The sequence below is a fragment of the Medicago sativa genome, chromosome 8, assembly GCF_051527215.1.
Source record: "Medicago sativa cultivar Bolivia chromosome 8, Bolivia_mono, whole genome shotgun sequence".
In the NCBI taxonomy this organism is placed as follows: domain Eukaryota; kingdom Viridiplantae; phylum Streptophyta; class Magnoliopsida; order Fabales; family Fabaceae; genus Medicago; species Medicago sativa.
In genome coordinates this window covers 87459835-87480154 of record NC_140756.1, presented here as the reverse complement: position 1 = coordinate 87480154, position 20320 = coordinate 87459835, and the positions used below count along the sequence as shown (strand labels likewise).

At 33.4% G+C, this 20320-nt stretch overlaps 2 protein-coding genes across 5 annotated transcripts; both read right to left on the bottom strand.

Moving 5' to 3' along the window:
- Positions 1–29: 29 nt before the first annotated feature.
- LOC146902818 (ABC transporter B family member 11-like) lies at positions 30–6989 on the bottom strand. 4 transcript variants are annotated; one of them, XR_015024245.1, is made up of 13 exons: positions 6637–6867; positions 5813–6192; positions 5443–5497; positions 5149–5324; positions 4834–5055; positions 4498–4736; positions 3890–4415; positions 3466–3739; positions 2435–3300; positions 2052–2318; positions 1683–1946; positions 1274–1563; positions 30–508 (listed from the first exon to the last, which is right to left on the bottom strand). XR_015024245.1 is itself a non-coding variant. In XM_085739472.1 (13 exons), exons 2-13 carry the CDS (start codon positions 6158–6160, stop codon positions 152–154), a joined length of 3888 nt encoding a protein of 1295 aa, XP_085595598.1. In that variant the 5' UTR covers positions 6161–6189; positions 6637–6989; the 3' UTR covers positions 30–151. The 4 variants fall into 4 exon arrangements, 2 of the variants coding, with proteins under 2 accessions (XP_085595598.1, XP_085595597.1); XR_015024246.1 differs by having other exon boundaries at positions 5813–6189; positions 6637–6852; XM_085739472.1 differs by having other exon boundaries at positions 1274–1567; positions 5813–6189; positions 6637–6989.
- A 3581-nt stretch (positions 6990–10570) lies between these two features.
- Positions 10571–16859, bottom strand: LOC146902817 (ABC transporter B family member 11-like). Its single transcript, XM_085739470.1, has 13 exons — positions 16742–16859; positions 16287–16629; positions 15823–15877; positions 15554–15729; positions 14942–15163; positions 14618–14856; positions 13920–14445; positions 13510–13783; positions 12539–13425; positions 12024–12290; positions 11639–11902; positions 11255–11548; positions 10571–11076 (listed from the first exon to the last, which is right to left on the bottom strand). The coding sequence occupies exons 2-13, from the start codon at positions 16563–16565 to the stop codon at positions 10723–10725; spliced, it is 3837 nt and encodes a 1278-aa protein (XP_085595596.1). The 5' UTR covers positions 16566–16629; positions 16742–16859; the 3' UTR covers positions 10571–10722.
- Positions 16860–20320: the final 3461 nt, after the last annotated feature.

Genomic DNA, 20320 nt, shown 5'->3' with positions numbered 1-20320 from the left:
ACATGTAAGATGAACAAGTTGAAAGAGTCTTGAGAAAGAAAATCAATTTTTTTTTTTTTTATCTTATAGAATATGTAAACAAACTGCATGCATATATATAAAGAGAGATTAAGAAACCATGCAAAAATAGATTGAATAGGTTGAAAGAGTCTTAAGATGAAGCAGTGCTAGTTGTATGCAATGCTACTAAAGAAGCATAGGTGCCACCCTTGTTGATCAATGTGTCATGTTTTCCTTTCTCTTCAATCACTCCATTTTTAACAACTGCAATTGAATTTGCACCCTTTATTGTAGATAATCTATGAGCCACCACAATGGTGGTTCTGTCCACCCTCACTCTATCAAGTGCATCTTGAACCACTTTTTCAGACTCTGCATCAAGTGCACTTGTGGCCTCATCTAGTAGTAATATTCTTGGACTGTTAACTATGGCTCTTGCAATTGCCACACGTTGCTTCTGTCCTCCAGAAAGTTGAATCCCTCGCTCTCCTACTATTGTATCATACCCCTGCATATGTTATTTTTCTAGAATTCAGAACCTCATAAGGCATGCAGCATAGGTAGCTAGTTATTTGAAATATTGCAATTCACACGTTCGTAGCAAAAGTTTTAAGAACAGATTCAGATCATTGAGTATTGTGTGCTATGTAGTATTGACACTTTAGATCGAAGACGTGTCTAGTGTCTAACACGATGATTCTGGCACACGTGGTTAGACATTTATTTTCTTAAATTCTTACAAGTGCCTTCGTGTTAGAGTCAACATCGTGTCCGTTAGGACTGTTACAAAAGAACGTATCGAACAGTTAAACCGAAGCGAACTCCACCATACCGAAAAATTCAAATTGTGACTGACAGTTCACGAACTGAACTGAACTCAGTTCGGCTCAGTTCGTGAACTATCTATCATAGTTTGGTTCTTTTATGAGTGATTCAATTTTTGGTTTTTTAAATAGTCATAAAATTCAATTTGGTTTCGTTTTTGGTTTTTTCAACAGCCCTAATTATCAATTAATAATAGCAATTTGGTACAATTAAATTCACAAAGAACTAGTTCGGTTTGAAAAAAGTACAGTTCGTTTTTTTGTAACGATATTTTCCGTTCGGTTTGAAACCACAGAATCTGTGCACCGAACCTTTATACTAGTTTGTTTTGGTCGGTTCATTTTTACCGAAGTAGTAAAAGTTCAGTTCGTTTTCCTTTCTTAACCGAACCATAAACAGTTTTAGAGTTTGTGTACGTGTCAATGCTTCATAAATTTCTGTAGTTTACCTGCTGCAAACTACTAATGAAGTTATGAGCATTTGCTAGTTCTGCTGCAGCTATAACTTCAGCCTCAGTTGCATTACCACCTTTTCCATAGGCAATGTTAGCTCTGATGGTGTCATTAAACAGCACAGGCTCTTGGCTTACCAGTCCCATTTGCTGCCTAAACCATTTAAGCTGTAGCTTTTGGATTTCTGTTCCATCCAGCTTAATCTGACCTGAATCTGGATCATAAAATCTTTGCAACAATGAGATCACTGTTGATTTTCCACTTCCACTTTCACCTACTAGAGCAACTGTCTGAATGAAACAACCAAACGTTAAGCTTCTCTCTAAGAAAAACCTACATGGATTTTGTGATAGTGAATTCTTGTGAGAATCATGCACTAAACCAATATATAATTTTTTAAGTTACCTGTCCTGAATGAATAGTCAAGGAAAGTTTTTTTAATATATGAACATCAGGTCTAGTTGGATACTTGAAAGTGACATGATGGAACTCAATCTCTCCCTTCACATCTTCCAGTATCATTCCTGATTCATCACTGGTATCTATTTTTGATTTCTGATCAAGAATAGCAAATATTGAAGCAGCTGAACTTTTGGCTTTACTAGCTCCTGGAGCCATGAAGCCGGATTGAGATAATGCGACAGCCGCCGTTGTGAGAGAGAAAAATACCTGAAAAGAAATTAAATGTTTAATGCTAAAACAATGTGATGAGCTCAGAATTCAACCAAAGAGCGCTATATCTGAAATGGCCTCCGAGTTGGGACTGTAACTTACTTGAAAAACTCCTGACATCGAAGTTTTGCCATTCTCAATAAGTTGGGCTCCGGCATAAAAACTGATTGCATAGACACAAAACAGAAAGAAGGTTGCTAATCCAAAACCAGTTCCACTGACTAAACCTTGCCTTTTTCCTGTCTGGAATGGTACTACACATTTCTTCTGGTATAATTCCATCACCTTCTCTTCGGCGCAGAAAGCAGAAACTGTTCTGATATTCCCTACTGCGTCGTTCGCTACTTGACTTGCTTCCTCGTATAGTTTCTGTGAAACATATTTAGAGCATAGGAACATCATGTCAGATGAAGATTAGTACTAAATAAATTTAGAGACAAAAATGCACTGTGACGCAATTGAAGCACATTGTGTAAGGCACAAACCTTTGCGTCTGTGCTGAATCCTTGCATGGCCTTGATTTGAAAATATCCATTTACTAATAGTAGAGGCAACAAAACAAGAATGATGAGAGAAAGCTGCCAATTTGCCTGAAAGGAAATTACCAAGGCTGTAATAACTGTAGAGATATCTTGAACAAGCAAACCGAGTGCGTCACCAACCAAAGTTCGAATTGAAGCAGCATCAGTTGACAGCCTTGCACCAAGTGCACCACTTGAATTATCAGCTTTATCAAACCATCCTACTTCCATGTGAATTATTTTCTCGAAGCACATTAACCGGATTCTTTTTATCAAATTAGAACCAGCTACAGCAAAAAAGTATGACCGTAACGGATGAAAAATAAAGGATGCCACACTAAGGGAAACAAATATTAATGCCCAAAATTTTGAGTCTTTACGAAGTTCATCTGCAGGCTCAAAAAATGTATTTATCATTTTGGAGATTAGAAGGCCCAGAATAGGTAACATTGCACCATTTACTGTTGCTGCCAGAGCCCCCATGAGTAACACTGGGATTTCAGGCTTGTTAAGACGAACAACGAGAAGAAATGGGACATCTCGAGTTTTAGTTGATGATGCTTTTTCTGAAGGAACAACTTCAGACCCTCCTACTAGTGTGGCTGGCATAGAATTTGATGCTATGAATGAGTTGCGACTACTGTTTCCAATCCCTGATGATCCGCGGCTTAAAGACCTTTGGCTTGACTCTCTTCCAGAGTCTACAAAGTTTTCTAGCTTATCTGAGTCATTAGCACCAAACTGTTCTGATGAATCCTTTTTAATTTCTTGCAATCTAATGAGTTGACTATAAGCTCCATCAGGATTTTTAGTGAGCTCAGCATGTGTACCTAATAATCAGTTAGTAGAAGATATAAGAATGCTGCATTGCGACGTACTTCGTATGTATGTATGTATGTATGTATGTATGTATGTATGTATGTATGTATGTATGTATGTATGTATGTATGTATGTATGTATGTATGTATGTATGTATGTATGTATGTATGTGTACCTTTTTCTACTACTTTTCCTTCGTGAATAACAGCAATGATATCAGCGTTCCTTATTGTGCTTAGGCGGTGAGCTACGATGATGGTTGTTCGGTTTATCATAATTCTGTCCAGCGTCTCTTGTACTACTCTTTCAGATTCTGCGTCAAGGGCACTTGTTGCTTCATCGAGGAGTAGAATTCTTGGATCTTTCAGAATTGCTCTTGCTATAGCAATTCTTTGCTTTTGGCCTCCAGAGAGTTGTGCTCCATGCTCGCCGACCATCGTTTCAAGTGCCTAAATCAATAATTTTCCAGTACTAGTAAGGTAAAAAGGACATAAATTTAATGAAAAAATATATACTATAAAATAGTCTCCAGTATTGTGAAAAAGCATAACAGTGTAGAAATTTTCACAAGATGGATAAATCAAGAAGTGAGATCTTACAAGAGGAAATTTATCGATGAAGTTAGCAGCATTAGCAAGTTCTGCTGCAGCTCGGATTTCTTCATCGGTTGCCGCATCCTTACCATAGGCAATGTTCTCTTTAATGCTACAAGTAAAGAGAACCGGTTCCTGACTCACTAAGCCTATTTTCTGTCTGATCCATTTCAATTGAAATTCTCTGAGGTCAATACCGTCAATGAGAATTTGACCATCCTGTGGATCATAAAATCTCTCTATCAAATTTATCACTGTTGATTTCCCACTCCCACTTTGCCCGACCAAAGCCACGGTAGTACCACTTGATATTGAAAGAGAAAATGCATTGAATATCAGTTCATTTGGTCTTGTAGGATAGCTAAAGCAAACCTCCCTAAGCTCTATGTCTCCGAGAATGTCATCAAGCTTTCGCCGGGTTGTGTCATAAGCATCAATTTCCGGCTTCCTTTTGATTGTTTCAAACATCTTAAAAGCTGCAGCTTGTCCAGCAGCAAATGCTGTTAAGCTCGAAGTTGCTTGTCCTAGAGACCTAGAAAATAAAATTAGCTCATAAAAAGTGATTTATGTATGAGAGTCTAATCTTGAAAAAAAAAAAACTTAACTTGACTTACAAGGAACCAGTTAGTACTGCAAAAAATACACTTATGACTTCACCTCCTGTATAACCTTTCTCAAGTACCATCTTCCCTCCAAACCATACGGCCAAAGCATAACTGCAGTAAACAAATAAACGAACTGAACCGAGGCCTAAACCAATAGCCAATCCCTCTTGTACTCCAACTTTGTAAGCTTTAGTTAAGGATTGATTGTATTGAGATATAGCTTGTTTCTCGCCGGTAAATGATGCAACCTGCACGCATCGGAGGAGCAGTTGCGTCGTGTATCCTTAGTTAGAAACATGAAAAAGGAAAGGAAATATTCTTTATGGAGGGAGTTGGCACACATACTGTTCGAATTGACCCGATTATCTGCTCTACTATAGTTGCTGCTTCAGAATATGCCGTTTGTCCACGGGATGCCATCATTGCGAAAGCAAAGCTCATTATGGAACCAGAAAGGACAAGAAGAGGAATAGACGATAGAAGGACAAGGGTTAGAAGCCAACCCAAGATGAATGCCACAACTAAACCTCCTAAAAAACATGACACGTATTGTATGAATTTTCCTACCTGCAAAACATATCCACCAAAAAAGGATGAATGAGTTATTATTATCTTTGAATTTTGTTATCATGGTTAGATCAAATGATGCTGCATTCATACCTTGTCTCCCATGGCCTCTTGAATAAGAACTGTATCACCTGACATTCTTCCAACAACCTCACCACTGTTTGTTTCCTTGTCAAAGAAACTGATATCTTGCCTTAAAATCGCTTTGAGGTATAATGTCCTTATTCTTGCAGCTTGTCTCTCCCCTGTGATCATCCAACAAGACACCTCTGCAAGATTTCATGTATAACAAACCTTTGCTATTTTAATATTAATCAAAATTATATTTAAAACTTTATGGTTATATTAAGTTGAATTATACTAATCTAGAAAGTTCGGCATGCTTACGTAGAAATGCTGCAAAAAAGGCACATGCACCCATGATTGCAAACTTGACAGACACCTGGGAGCATGAAATGAACCATGTTAAATTATGAAATGAAAATAGGAAAATTTGAAATCCAAATCGTTCTCATCAAAACTAAAGTTGATTCTTGTTGAATTAGATACCAACAAAGCACATACTTATTGCACAGATGAATCAATGACACTGATTGAACAGAACATAGACAGTTGGAATGTGATATGACATAAATTTATAATAAAAATTACTTTATACATGTATGCTTCAACAAAAAGAAACCATTCCAAATGACACTACTTTCACATCTTCCCTATAGAATATTTCACCAATGGATTCTTAATGAATAGTTGTTACCTTGGAAACTTGATGAACTACTTGTTTAGTGCTAACATTTCCTCCAAAAGCATTAATAGCATCTCCAATAATTATAGTCATTAAAGGCATAGAGATTCCATTTCCAACACCACTTATAGTCCCAACAAACATCAAGAAATAATCCCATGAGTCTGCAAATGTGAAAAGCTTGTAAAAGGGTACTGTCTTATTGCTTTGATCCTTCACCTTGTTATTCTTGGAATCCAGGTGCATGTCAGCCATTTCTTGAACATCTTCAGCACCTGCAGGAACTGGTGGATGATGACTTGTTGACCCTGTCATCTCAGTTGAAGCAATATCCCCATCCAAGCTAGCCTTGGCCAACATTTTCTCCAAGAAAAACAACAATGAAACAGCTGCTGAAGAAAATTCACTAGTCTGAGTTAGCAACTCTCATTCAGCTATTCCATTAAGCTTCGTTTGGATAAATACCTTAATAAAGTACTTATAACATAAGGGTTTATCATATATATGCTTATGTATGAACTGTTTTCATAAAAGCTATAATATGTTTTTATCAGCTATCTTGGAGAGTTTATGAAAATAGGCTGAAAAATAGTTTATGCCATGTAGTAAGTTGTTTCCATACGTGTATGCCAATAGAGAAACTCAAATAAGTCAATTCAAACTGGCCCTAGAATTACAAATGAAATGAGCTTTGATTTTTTAGATGTTAAAAATACAAAGGCTACTTAAATTGGAAACTAGTTGACTTAAGCAAATTCAACAATAGAGATGAATGAGAATTAAAGAGTGATAGGTAAAAATAGTTAGCAGGTTAAGTAGAAAAACCAGAATCAAACCTTTATGCAAACTTGAGGTAGATATGCTTCTTGTCTACAAAGCAACAGAAGAATGAAGGCAACTATAAGAATGAAGGTTGATGGAACACTTGGCAGTAGCCTAGCATTGCAAGCTAACTTCACTATCTTTAAATCATGAGATAAAGCAAAAGAATAATACAGAATTAGATGCTCATTGCCAAAGCTATCAAATCATGTATGGTTTAAATGCACCATGGAACAACATTACCTATTTGATGTTATAAGGAATATATATTTATATATTTAAAGTACTACACACCATCCACTAAAATAATAACAGTTGGAGGGTTTTTTGTGTGTCTAAATCCTCCGGTTTCCACGGAAGAGGTTCTGGTAATCCAAAGTTCGCCCGAAAAGCTAATAAAGTTGGGTCAAGGATTATTTTAGTCAGGACTCGAACCTGGTTTTCCAAACAATTCATCTTTAACCGGAGTTCATTAAATACTTGAAAGTTATAATCATAGATCCTTGAATTAAGTCTGAACTATTATTACATAACAAAATTGATATCAAATTCAAACATTAGTATAATTCTAGACTTTTTTTCCGGTTATCTGGCACTTTAATGTTACTAGCTAGGAAACCTACATTAAGTTTGAGCAGAATCTCTAAGACAACTGCGGTTAATGTTACAACCATTTGTTTATTCTAAGGTTAATAATTAAATAACATTGCATTGAATAGACAAATGCATCATTGGTTACATTACACAACTCAAAAAATTAATCTTTAGATTGCATCCTCTCATTTTGTTTTTATTTCTATATCATTATCATTATGTTACTGATTTGACTCGAGAAACATGGGGACCGCATGATGTTTGCTAAATACAATTATGTTACGATTCTTTTCCAAATAACATTATCTTAATATAAGACAACAAATTTTCCTGATCTTATCATATAAATATAGTTATACAACGTACAATCTTTGTTCTAAATTGATATAACATTTGGTTGATTCATATAGTATTATTTGATATGGTACGATAGCTATGTGCAGCATATTTAAAAGAGGAAGCTAACAAAAGAAAAATGGTAGAGCCCTAGGATAAAAATATAGAGTAGGACAGCTGAGCCTAAGAGTTTTATAAGAGTCAACCCTGTTGGAGAATATGAAATTATAGGTTGATTGAATACAAAAAGTTTATGCTTGAGTGAATGAGTCCAATAAGTTTATGCTTTGTGGGACAAAATTGTTGCTCCCAAACTTGTGACCAGTCAATTCACACTCATTATTAGGAACCAACTTCCCTCATCCCACATGTATTTTTGGAACTGTACTTCAGATCCATATTTTCTTCGGGACGGTAAAAAATGTATGTATATAATTATATATATATATATATATATTTTAAATTTATACATTTGAAATGACATTTGAGTAGGTAAATTCTTAGATACATTGTGGGGAATTTTTTTTTTGTCTGCCCTATAATGAAAAAAAAATTCTAAATCTGCCCTACATGAAAAAGAAAGTCCAAAACTGCTCTACTTTTTCTCTTTCTCTTTATTCCCTGCAAAACAGGTTTGGGGGGTGTCCTTCCCAGCAATTTCATTTTGGGGGGAAGGCCCTGTTTTTTTGTCTTATTATGTGGGAAGGACACCCCCCAAACCTGTTTTGCGGGGAATAAAGAGAAAGTGAAAAAGTAGGGTAGTTTTGGACTTTCTTTTTCATGTAGGGCAGATTTAGAGTTTTTTTTTCATTATAGGGCAGACAAAAAAAAAATCACATTGTGGTTCGGTTGAATACCGATATATTCAAATAAAACTTGTTTAATATTTGAATTTATTTTAAAATAAATTTATATAAAAATATGATATGACATTAGTTTATTCGATGAGGAGTATATATTCTATCAAATCATATGGATACCTTTGTGTGCACTAGAGTATCTAAAATGTTCCTCTCGAATATGTTCAAGATGGTATTAGAGTCCATCAAATTTATAAAACTAATGATGTGTGACATCGTTCAGAACTTGAAAAAAGAAAACATTAATTTATAAATATCTACAAAAGAAAATAAAATTCATTAAAATAACAGATATTACAATAAAAACATTAAAAGACTTTTCAAGCTTCCACACAAAAAAATGATGATGTGTTTTTTTAAACATATTACTATAAAAAAAACCAGTTAATTTGTAGATATCTATAAAAAAAATGAAAAATCATTAAATAAAACAAGAGATATCACGACGAAAAACATTAAACATATTACTAATACATATTTTGGAGAGAAACGTTTTAGAGTTCGAGAATGTGAATTTTGGAGAAGATGAATTTTGATTAAGCAAGACAGTATGGTTGGTGTTGGAGCAGATGACTTTCGGAGAGAAAGGGATGATCAAAATCGATATGGAAAATAAGATGAAAGATATAATGACACACCTTATGAGCAAATGTGCAATACACCATGTAATCTGACGTGGCATGGATTAAATACACAAAAGCTCAATGATTGGTCATAGGGTTAACTTCGCCAGAAAAGTCATTCTTATGATGTCACCATAGAATTTTCCGTTTTTAATCGATTGGGTATTTGCGAAACAATTGTAAAGGTTAATCTCTTGAGTTGGGTAGTACTACAATGGATAACAAAACTCCTTTTAACATTGTTGCATTCTTATAGTTGAATTCAAACATAAGACCCCCGGTTAAATTGAAAAAGATCATTTGTCATATTATTTTTTTGGTAAGAGATCATTTGTCATATACAATTACTTTTGGGTCTAATATTTTTTAAAAGTTGTAAAAAAAAATTATTCAAATTTACTTCTTTTAATACTTTAATCAATGTTCTAAAGATATTCATTAAGAATCTTCTAATTTATAGATATCTTTTTGAACAACTAATATTATTAATGCCTCAATCTACTCAAGCTCTTTTATTACTTAAAAAAGATATATTTTTTACTAAAACAAACATTTTTTTTCGAGTAACCTAACGACTAAAATTTCACTTCTTAAGATGAATAAGTGAAGCGTCCCGAGTTTGAATATCAACTCATTCATACATAATGTAATGTCCCTATCAACTGTGTTGAGCTTACGAGGACATTTTTTTATCGAGTAACCTAGCGACTAAAACAAACATATTTACTATTACTAATCACGAAATTATAGTTATGAAATAAATTTTAATAACATAATTTACATGATTGTGACAAAATGTTTTAGCTCCCATCATCTCCGGCCAACCATATGCTTCAGATCGGTCCACTTTTAGCATTTTCATGTTTTTTTAATTTTTTTATTAATAATGAATTTAAAAAATATTAATTAAAATATATTTAAATATATAAACTTAATAAAAAAAGAGATATTCGTATGCAAAAACCAAATGTTCAAGAGATTTAGGCCAAAAAATATATATATTTTAGGAAAATGCTAACATGTGCCCTTGGGACACATGCTAAGAAATTTAAAATAGAAATAATTGAGTTGTGCATTCAACTTTATTCAACTTTTAAAAGTCAAAATTGTGTTGTTTTCTATGGAAAGTTTCTAATTTTGAGTTCTTTAACTTGTGCCCTTAGGGCACAAGATAACAAGACCCTATATTTTATAATCTATTTTGTTATCTATTTGAAATTGTTTTGATGATAATTATTTTGCTATGTAAAACTGTACTTTGTAACAAGTATTTGTACAAAGTGATAGATCCTGAAAATGTTGAGAGTTTGATACTAATTTATTCTCACTTGTTTAGAGTTTGATACTTGCTTGTACATAATATTCTTTTCAACGGCACTTATTTAGCCTAGCTAGCTAAAGTAGTGACCAAGCCTTGTACAAAGATTTTGACATAAATAAATTATGTAAATGAGAATCATATGAGCATGAAACATTTTCTGAGTTAAAACCAGAAGATAGTCAATAAACAATAGAAACCTTTATCACTAATTCAATTTCAAGAATAAGAAAAATTATTACTATTACTGTATTACATATAAAGAGAGCCACCAGATAGCTTGGCATTTATACTTAACTAATCATGGAGGACAACATCACAAACATCTATGTATATAAGATAAAAGCATGTAAAAAGTGGGTGGTCTAGCTAAGATGTAGAAGCACTTGTATGTAATGCTACTAAAGAAGCATAGTCACCACCCTTATGGAGCAATGCTTCATGTTTTCCTTTCTCTGCTATCACACCATTCTTAACTACTGCTATTAAATCTGCACCTTTAATAGTCGATAACCTATGTGCCACTATTATTGTCGTACGCTCCACCATTACACGGTCAAGTGCATCTTGTACCACCTTCTCAGACTCAGCATCAAGTGCACTAGTTGCTTCATCTAGTAATAGTATTTTCGGATTCTTCACTATAGCTCTTGCAATCGCCACACGCTGCTTCTGTCCGCCAGATAATTGAACTCCTCTCTCACCTACTATTGTATCATAACCCTGCACACATAACATGTTTTTACTAAGTACTAGATCATGTACTCGTGTGACGCATGCATGAGTCAATTACATTTAATTAAGGTTCATACATGACGTATAATTTAAATATAAGAGCATGAGATATTAATTGATATTGCGATAATATTTAGTGACGTTTCAATATGATTATATAAATTACCTTTTGCAAACTACTAATAAACTTGTGAGCATTTGCTAATTCTGCCGCAGCTATAATCTCTGCCTCTGATGCATCTCCTCCTTTACCATATGCAATATTTGCTCGGATTGTGTCATTAAACAGCACAGGCTCTTGGCTTACCAGTCCCATTTGTTGTCTTAGCCATTTCACTTGAAGACTTTGGATTTCTTTTCCATCAAGTGTAATGTGGCCTGAATCTGGATCATAAAATCTTTGTATCAATGAGATCACTGTTGATTTTCCACTTCCACTTTCTCCAACAAGTGCAACTGTCTGATGTTATTATCAACAATATAATCAATATGTTAGTTGTTTTGTTCCTTCTTTACATAGAACAGTTTGGAGTAGTCATTAGAAAATTACCTTGCCACTTTGAATGTTCAAGCAAAGATCTCTGAATATTTGAATATTAGGTCTAGTAGGATACTTGAAACTGACATGCTTAAACTCAATTTCTCCCTTGACTTCTTCCAATGTAATTCCTGATTCATCAGTTGGATCTATGAGTGATTTCCTATCAAGAATAGCAAATATGGAAGCAGCTGCACTTTTCGCCTTAGTTGAATCAGGTAACAATGACCCGGATTGAGATAGTCCTATAGCTGCCATGCTTAGAGCGAAAAAGACCTGCACATTAGGAAGCAAAAAGCTCAATGCTAGAAAAATTAGCTCAAATAATGTACCACTTGTCAAATAATATGTTAGCTCAATATGTCTGATAAGTATATTATTATGGAGAGTAACTTACACGGAAAACATCTGAGAATGAAGATTTTCCATCCTCAACGAGACGCGCTCCAGCATAAAAACTTAATGCATAAACTCCATACAACACGAAGAATGATATCCCGAAACCAAATCCACTTATTATCCCTCTCCTTATGCCTGTCTTAATTGGTCCCTCACATTTTTGCTTATATAATTCCATCACCTTCTCTTCAGAACAGAAAGAAGCAACTGTTCTTATACTCCCTACTGCATCATTCGCCACTTGACTTGCTTCCTCATACAACTTCTGTTCATTGAAAAGAATATCAGTAAGTATGTAGAACATAGATAAAGCTAAGTCAAAAATGCATCAAGAGATCATGATTGTATTGTAATTGAGTCATGATCATGAAGTAATTTTCTTACATCTTCTTAGTATGATGCCAAAAATTGTACAAAAATATTTATCTGATTACTATTGATTAATTTGAAAACATATTTTCAGATTCATTTACAATATTAATTGGTTAATGGAAGTCAAGATCAAGAAGAAACCTTTGAATCATTGCTGAACCCTTTCAAGAACTTCACTTGCAAAAATCCATTAAGTCCTAGTAAAGGCACCAAAGCAAGGATTATAAGAGCAAGCTGCCAGCTAGCTGTAAAAGCAATTACCAAGCCAGCTATAGCTGTTGCAATATTTTCAACCAGTAAACCGAGTGCATCACCAACCAAAGCTCGAACTGAAGCTGCATCAGTAGAGAGCCTTGCTCCAATTGCGCCACTTGAATGCTCAGCTTCATCAAACCAGCTCACTTCCATATGAACTACCTTCTCAAAACACATTTTCCGGATCCTTTTGATCAACTTACCTCCAGCAATGCCAAAAAAGTAGAATCTACATGGAAAAATGAATAACGATGCCACAGCAAGCCCAACAAATACTAGCGCCCAAACTTTTGAATCGTGACGAAGTTCGTCAGCTGGCTCGTAGAAAATACTAATCATTTTCGAAAGCAAGAGGCCAAAAATTGGTAATATTACACCATGCAACACTGCAGCTATAGTTCCTATAAGTAAGACAGGAATCTCGGGCTTGTTTAAATAGGCCAGGCGATAAAGTGGAACTTCTGGTGGTGAAGAAATCGTTGAAGGAGGAACTTGTGGTCCACCATCCGCAATTTCTGAGAAGCCAACTGGTACAGTTGGCACAACATGTGATGCTGAGAATGAGTGACGACCGCTGTTCCCACCTACAGATGACACTTGGCTTAAAGACCTTGAGGAGAGAGATCTTTGACTCGATCGTCTTTCAGATAGCACTATACTGTTTGACTTGTTTTTGTCATTGGTAACATTCTGTTCTGACCCCTTCATTTCTTGCAGCCTAATAAGTTGGCTATAGGCTCCATCAGGATCTCTTGTGAGCTGAGCATGTGAACCTGATCAATTGAAAATATAAGAATGCAATAAAATATATAATAAACATTCAGTTTGATTTCTAGTAGATCATAATATGTGTATACCTCTTTCAATTATTTTTCCTTGATGAATAACGGCAATGGTATCAGCATTCTTTATGGTACTTAAACGGTGAGCTACAATCACAGTTGTTCGGTTTACCATTATTCTATCCAATGCCTCTTGTACAATTCTCTCAGATTCAGCATCAAGCGCACTTGTAGCTTCATCGAGAAGTAATATTCTTGGATCTTTCAGAATCGCTCTTGCTATTGCTACTCTCTGCTTTTGTCCCCCAGAGAGCTGAGTTCCATGCTCACCAACCATTGTGTCTAGTCCCTAAGATCATTATCCATAATTTTACGTAAATTAAGTCAAAAAAGTCCGTGTTCGATACGAAGGAACATAATATTTCAAGCTGCTAAACAAGAATTTATTGTGCAGTTCATACATTTAAATAGATTTAAGAGTTCACCTGAGGAAGTTTATCTATAAATTTGGCAGCATTAGCGAGCTCGGCTGCAGCTCTGATTTCTTCATCAGTAGCACTATCCTTGCCATATGCAATGTTCGCTTTAATGCTGCAAGTAAAGAGAACAGGTTCCTGGCTGACTAGGCCTATTTTCTGTCTGATCCATTTTAGTTGAAATTCTTTGAGGTTGACACCATCAATGAGAACTTCACCAGCCTGTGGATCATAAAATCTCTCTATCAAACTGACAACTGTGGATTTTCCACTCCCACTTTGCCCTACCAAAGCTACAGTAGTCCCACTTGGTATTGTTAGAGAAAATCCATTGAATATCAGTTCATCTGGTCTTGTAGGATAACTAAAGCAAACCTCCCTAAGCTCTATGTCTCCACGAATGTCATCAAGCTTTCGCCCGGTTGTGTCGTAAGCATCAATTTCGGGCCTCCTTTTAATCGTTTCAAACATTTTAAATGCCGCAGCTTGTCCTGCAGCAAAAGCACTCAAGCTTGGAGATGCCTGTCCTAGAGACCTGTAATTGGAAATAGAAATATACTTAGGAACGTAAAACATGTTCTCTGTCTGTAACAAAATATAAGGAAAAAAGTGCATGTATTTGGGCCAAATTGTAAATTCTCGGATAGATGAAGAATGTAAATTTAGAAATTATAAGCTCGAGTGAAGAAAAAGAACAAAAAACTTACATGGAGCCAGTCAATACAGCAAAAATTATAGTCACAACTTCCCCTCCTGTATATCCTTTCTCTATTACCATTTTTCCACCAAACCATACCGCCAAAGCATAACTAGCAATAACAACAAAGTAGAGTGAACCAAACCCTAAACCAGAAGCTAGTGCCTCTTTTACTACAGTTTTATAAGCATCAATTAAGGACTGATCATATTTAGCTATGGCCTGTTTCTCTCCGGTGAACGACGCAACCTGCATCAGGAAAATAGAAGTCATCTAAAAATCTGCAATAAAAAAAAGAAAAAGAAAAAGGAGTTCTTTCTGGAAGTTTGCATACAGTTCTAATAGAGCCTATTGTCTGTTCTACAACAGTTGCTGCTTTAGAATAAGCTGCTTGTCCACTGGATGATGCTTTTGAAATAACCATACTCATCATTGCACCCGACAAGACAAGAAGTGGAATACAAGACATCATGACAACAGTTAAAAGCCATCCCTTGATGAATGCTATCACAAAACCTCCAAAGAAAGTAGCCATTAACTGTATAAACTGTCCCACCTGAAATCAAAAGGGGAAAAAATAGATTTTAGGATTTCCACCATTGGATGAGGTATGATATGAAAATGTATAAAACCTAATCACTGATTCAGGTCATCCTACATTTTACAAGCCGGATTTGTAATGATGAATTAGTCTCAATAAAAGAAAACCTAATATTGGATTCGAGTCTATCGACCCAGACCGCCCACCATATTACCCATGCACCAAAAGTGATGAGCGTGACCGTTGAACCATCCACTATCAGGCCACTAGGGTCACGCTCCAGATGTCCAATATAAAATCCTTTATAACAAAAACAAGATTTTCGCTAAATTCTTTTTTTTGGGTACTCATAGGAAAACAAAATGATGATGATGATTTATGACTTTTATGGTGGTTCATTAATACCTTCTCACCCATGGCATCTTGAATAAGAACAGTATCACCAGACATTCTTCCAACAACTTCTCCAGTATTAGTTTCCTTATCAAAGAAACTCACATCTTGCCTCAAAATAGTTTGGAGGTATAAGCTTCTGATTCTTGCAGCCTGTCTCTCACCAGTAATCATCCAGCAAGTCAACTCTGATACATATCAAAAATGGCTTCTTTTAGACCGTAATGAACCAAACTAATACATTAGACTGTAAGAACTAATAGATGAACTAATGTACTTACGCAAAAGAGACGCAGAGAAAGTACCCGCGGCCAAGTATACGAATTTCAAGGACACCTGAACACAACAAGTTGTTATTAAGTCTAACAATTTTGATTTTAAAAATGTACACTTCAAGTTCAAACCAATATTCATGTTATTCCATGAAGGGTATATTTACCAACAAGCTTCACCAATTCTACTAACATATAACATGGATTAGGCACTATTTATATAAACAGATTAATTAAGTGTTTATAACACATGCACTTATCATATACTATAAGTGCTTATGTATAAAACATTTCTGTGACAAAAAATGAAGTTAAATTATATTCATATAAGCTATAAGTTGTTTTCATAACCTATCATTAGAGCTTATGGAAATAAGATAAAAACAGCTTAAGGAAATAATTTATTTTCATAGGCTCTGACAAAAAGGCTCATGATAAAAGGGATTAGTGAGGTGGGATGATGATTGGATTACCTTGGAAACTTCATCTACAACTTCTTTTGTGTTTGATGATCCACCAAATGCATTGATCATATTTCCAAATATTAAAGTCATCAAGGGCATGGAGATTCCATTCCCAATAGCACCAACAGTCCCAACAAACATCAATAAATGATCCAAAGGATCAGCAAATGAGAAAAGCTTGTATAATGGTACTGTATTGGTGGTCTCATCTTTAACCTTTTTCTTTTCTGAATCCTGTTTGCTGCCAGAATCTACTACTGGCTCAATACTTGCAACATCTTCATCCATTTCTCTAGAAGAAGACTTGCTTTGCTTACAAACCCTTAGACCAATGACTCTAAATTGTGAAAAACTGCAGAAAAAGCATTCGAAACCGGTTCAAGTCATGAAAATTAAATGGACAATATTTTCTTATTCCTAGTTTGTTGTGTGTGCATTGAGTTAGTGAAGAGATAGTAATCAACCTTTTAGAACCAAAAGCTGAAGTAATTTTTGAGAACTAGCCGTAGCAAGCAAATTTAGTAATGAATGAATGAATGAAGAAATAAAAACAATTGTTAGTTAGAAAATGGTTGCCAACTTATGTGACATGTCTTGTTCTTACTATCTTATATAGTTAGTAGAGAAATTGGAAACTACGTATGCATATTTGCTTGGCCCGCAAGTTGAATTTTATTCTAGTCCTAATTATTTGTTTACTTTTAGCTGTCTGAACCAAAATATTTGGTTTATGTGTTTGAATTTAATAAATAAAGTTAACCTTTTTTCAATTATGTTATCTTGGATTAGTCATAGATCACTGTCACAGTCAAGGTAGACCATTCTTTTTAAAAAAATAATTTGCAAAAGACAAAACAGAATTTAATTTGAAAAAACTGATTATAGGCATGTGCTCTCAAGTTTAAGTTGGCTTATTACCAGTGATTAAAAAAAACTCGTAAAATCACTAAAACTGCATCTAAACAAGTCCATATTATTATTTGCCTAAAAAATCAGTCCTTATTAATATTATTATAATTATTTTTTTTATAATTATTATAATTTTTTTTATAATTATTTGCCTAAATATTATTATAATTATTATTATTTTATACACACACACACAATAACTTATCCTAATTTTATTAAAAATAATTAAAAAAATTTATATTAGTTCAAAACTAATTCATTGCTTTAAAAATAATAAAACTATGTTACTTATAATTAAATTAAACTTTAAGGAAATAATTTCAGTAAATTAAACTTGTGATATGTAAAAGGAAGTTCAAAAATTAAAATTGATAAATCAGTGAGAGTTTATGAAAGCACCAAATTAAAGTGAAGCGAATTGGTTACTTGGCAGTCACGGTGAAATAGGGATGGCCACCGAATATGAATATGAATATGAATATTATACAATTATTATTACATGAAGATTATTCCACATTTGACTTGAAATCAAATCAATGATGTGGTTAGAATCCAAAGATAGATACGTTACGTGATCCCCAAAAATAAACACTGTGCAGTACAAGTACCAGGTCCAGTCTTTCACAAATTAGATAGAATTTTGCATAATTTCCTGGAAATTACCATCATTGACCTTAATTCCACATTCCTCTTTCTGCATATATCATCAATTTCCTCGAAATTACTATCCCAAAACATGCATCATAATATTCTGAACCTCCTCAAAAAAGTAAGATCTCAATTAGGGACACGTTATAACGTCTGTCACATCATCGTTTTTATAATGTTTGGTTAACAGAATTGCTAAATCAAAAGCGTTTAGAAACTTAAAGTATTTATGTGTGACCAAAATAATTTAAAGGACTAATATGTTACAAACCTCAAAAAATTTAAAGTACTTATGTGTAACCAAAATAACTTAAAGAAATGTAATTTAATCTAATTTTAACCAATCAAAAAACATTGTTGCTAAAGTCATTCTTTATTTATATATATCACGGTTAAGAAATTGGTAACGAGTTTCTTTAATTAAAGATAATTGGTTAAAAATTTACATTAAAGGTATGTTTGTTACGGATTAAAATAAAAGGGATTTTGCCATAAAATAATTTAGAGATTTTATAAAAAAAATCAGAATTTGTTTTGCGTTTATTTATCATACTAAAAAATCTTTTTTTTTAAATAATTTAGTTTGTTTGGATACAGCCATATAAAAGCGATTTTTTTTGTTAGAAAATTAGTTCAATCTTTTAATCCATATTTCTCTCTCTCTCTCTCCTCTAAAAAAAATTATTTTTTGAGAAATTGCTCATTTGAAGTTGTTTTTAGATTCTGTTTTTTTTTATTAAAAATCGTAACAAACGGATGCAATATTTTTAAAAGTGATTATTTTCTTTAAAAAAAAATCATTTTTTTCCTTAAAAAAATCATTTTTTTTCTTAAAAAATTTATAACAAACGGGCTCTAAATATAGCTTGATCAAACCAAATTTTAAGAGATACTATTATAATTTTTATTTATCTATACTATATATAAAGAAAACTACCCCTTTCAGCACTTTTGGGTTGGATTTTTCTTTCCAAAATACCCTCAATTTCAATACAAATAACACATGTAACAAATAGATAAGAATAACTTTAAATATTAAAACAAATGTAACAAACACGATATAAATATATATGTCTATATTTTTTTTCCTTTATCATTTAAAAAGTGTAACAAACTAGATGATTATATTTATACTTACTTTTTCATTATCCCACTTATACCCTTAAACAACTTTTTCTGTAATAAAGATTTTTGTTGGTGTCATTAAAAAAAAGAATTTAGATTATATTGTTTTTGTTATATTGTTGGTGTCATTGAAATAGATAATCATAATTAATTTGGTCTGTTATAACTTGAAAGGAACAAACATTTATATTTTTAGGTTTAATCAAAATCAAAATTTTATAAAAAAAATATTGTTCATAATTTTCAAACGTTAGCGCAATGTGCCCGTCTTTTCGCTAGTGTTAAATAATAATATTACAGCCACTCACATGTGGTACATATACCGTTTAAAACTGAAAGGAACCGAAGATATCTGGAACATTTTTCGGTGTACCAAATGAAATAAACAAGTCAGATTACACAACTGATCTGTGAGAAACTTAGAAGGAAAAAAAAGGGAGATTAGTCACTTTACTCCCTGAATAGGAAATGAGTAGTCACTTTAGTCCCTGAATGCAGATTAATTGCAAAATATTCCATGAATGCAGACTCTGTTAGTCAATTTAGCCCTGAATGTAGACTCCGTTAGTCACTTTGGACCCTGAAATTGACCAACAGAGTCTACATTCATGGACTGTTTTGTAATTTCTCGGCATTCAGAGACTAAAGTGACTACCCCTTTCCCATCCAGGAACTAAAGTGACTAATTCCCCCCAAAAAAATGACATGGTTCAGGTCAAGTGGGCAAAATGGTTCAGAGAATTTTAGCGCGGAAGTAGAACATGCAAAGAGGAATTGAAAAAATAACAGAAATAGTTGTACCAGATAGATACAAAAAAGTGTGCATTAAGTAACATATTTGCAGAAAGGTTAAATTTAATTGGGTTAATTAAGTTTTTAGTTCCTATTAATATACCGAGTTTTGTTTTTAGTCCTCATAAAAAAATTTAACAAATTTTGGCCTCTATAAAAATTTTCAGCACGTAGTTTTAGTCCCTATTAAATTAAAATTTGTTTAATTATGCTTAAAATTTTAAATTTTATAATGATTTTTTTACTTACTTGTTTAAAACATTATAAAACGTTCCGCCGCAATAAGTTAGCTCAAAATTTTATTTTTAGGTCCAAATTTTCGTTAGTTTAATTTTTAGCATTTAACAAAAAATTATATTTAATTCATTACATGTTAAAAAATTCTAATTTTTTTATAAAAGAGACTATTATAATGTTCTTAACATGTTTATTAAAAATCATTTAAAAATATAAAAGTTTAAGTATAATTAAACAAATTTTAATTTAGAGGGACCAACACATACTTTTAGTCCCTGTAAAATTAAAATTTGCTTAATTGTGCTTAAACTTTTAAATTTTTAACATATTTT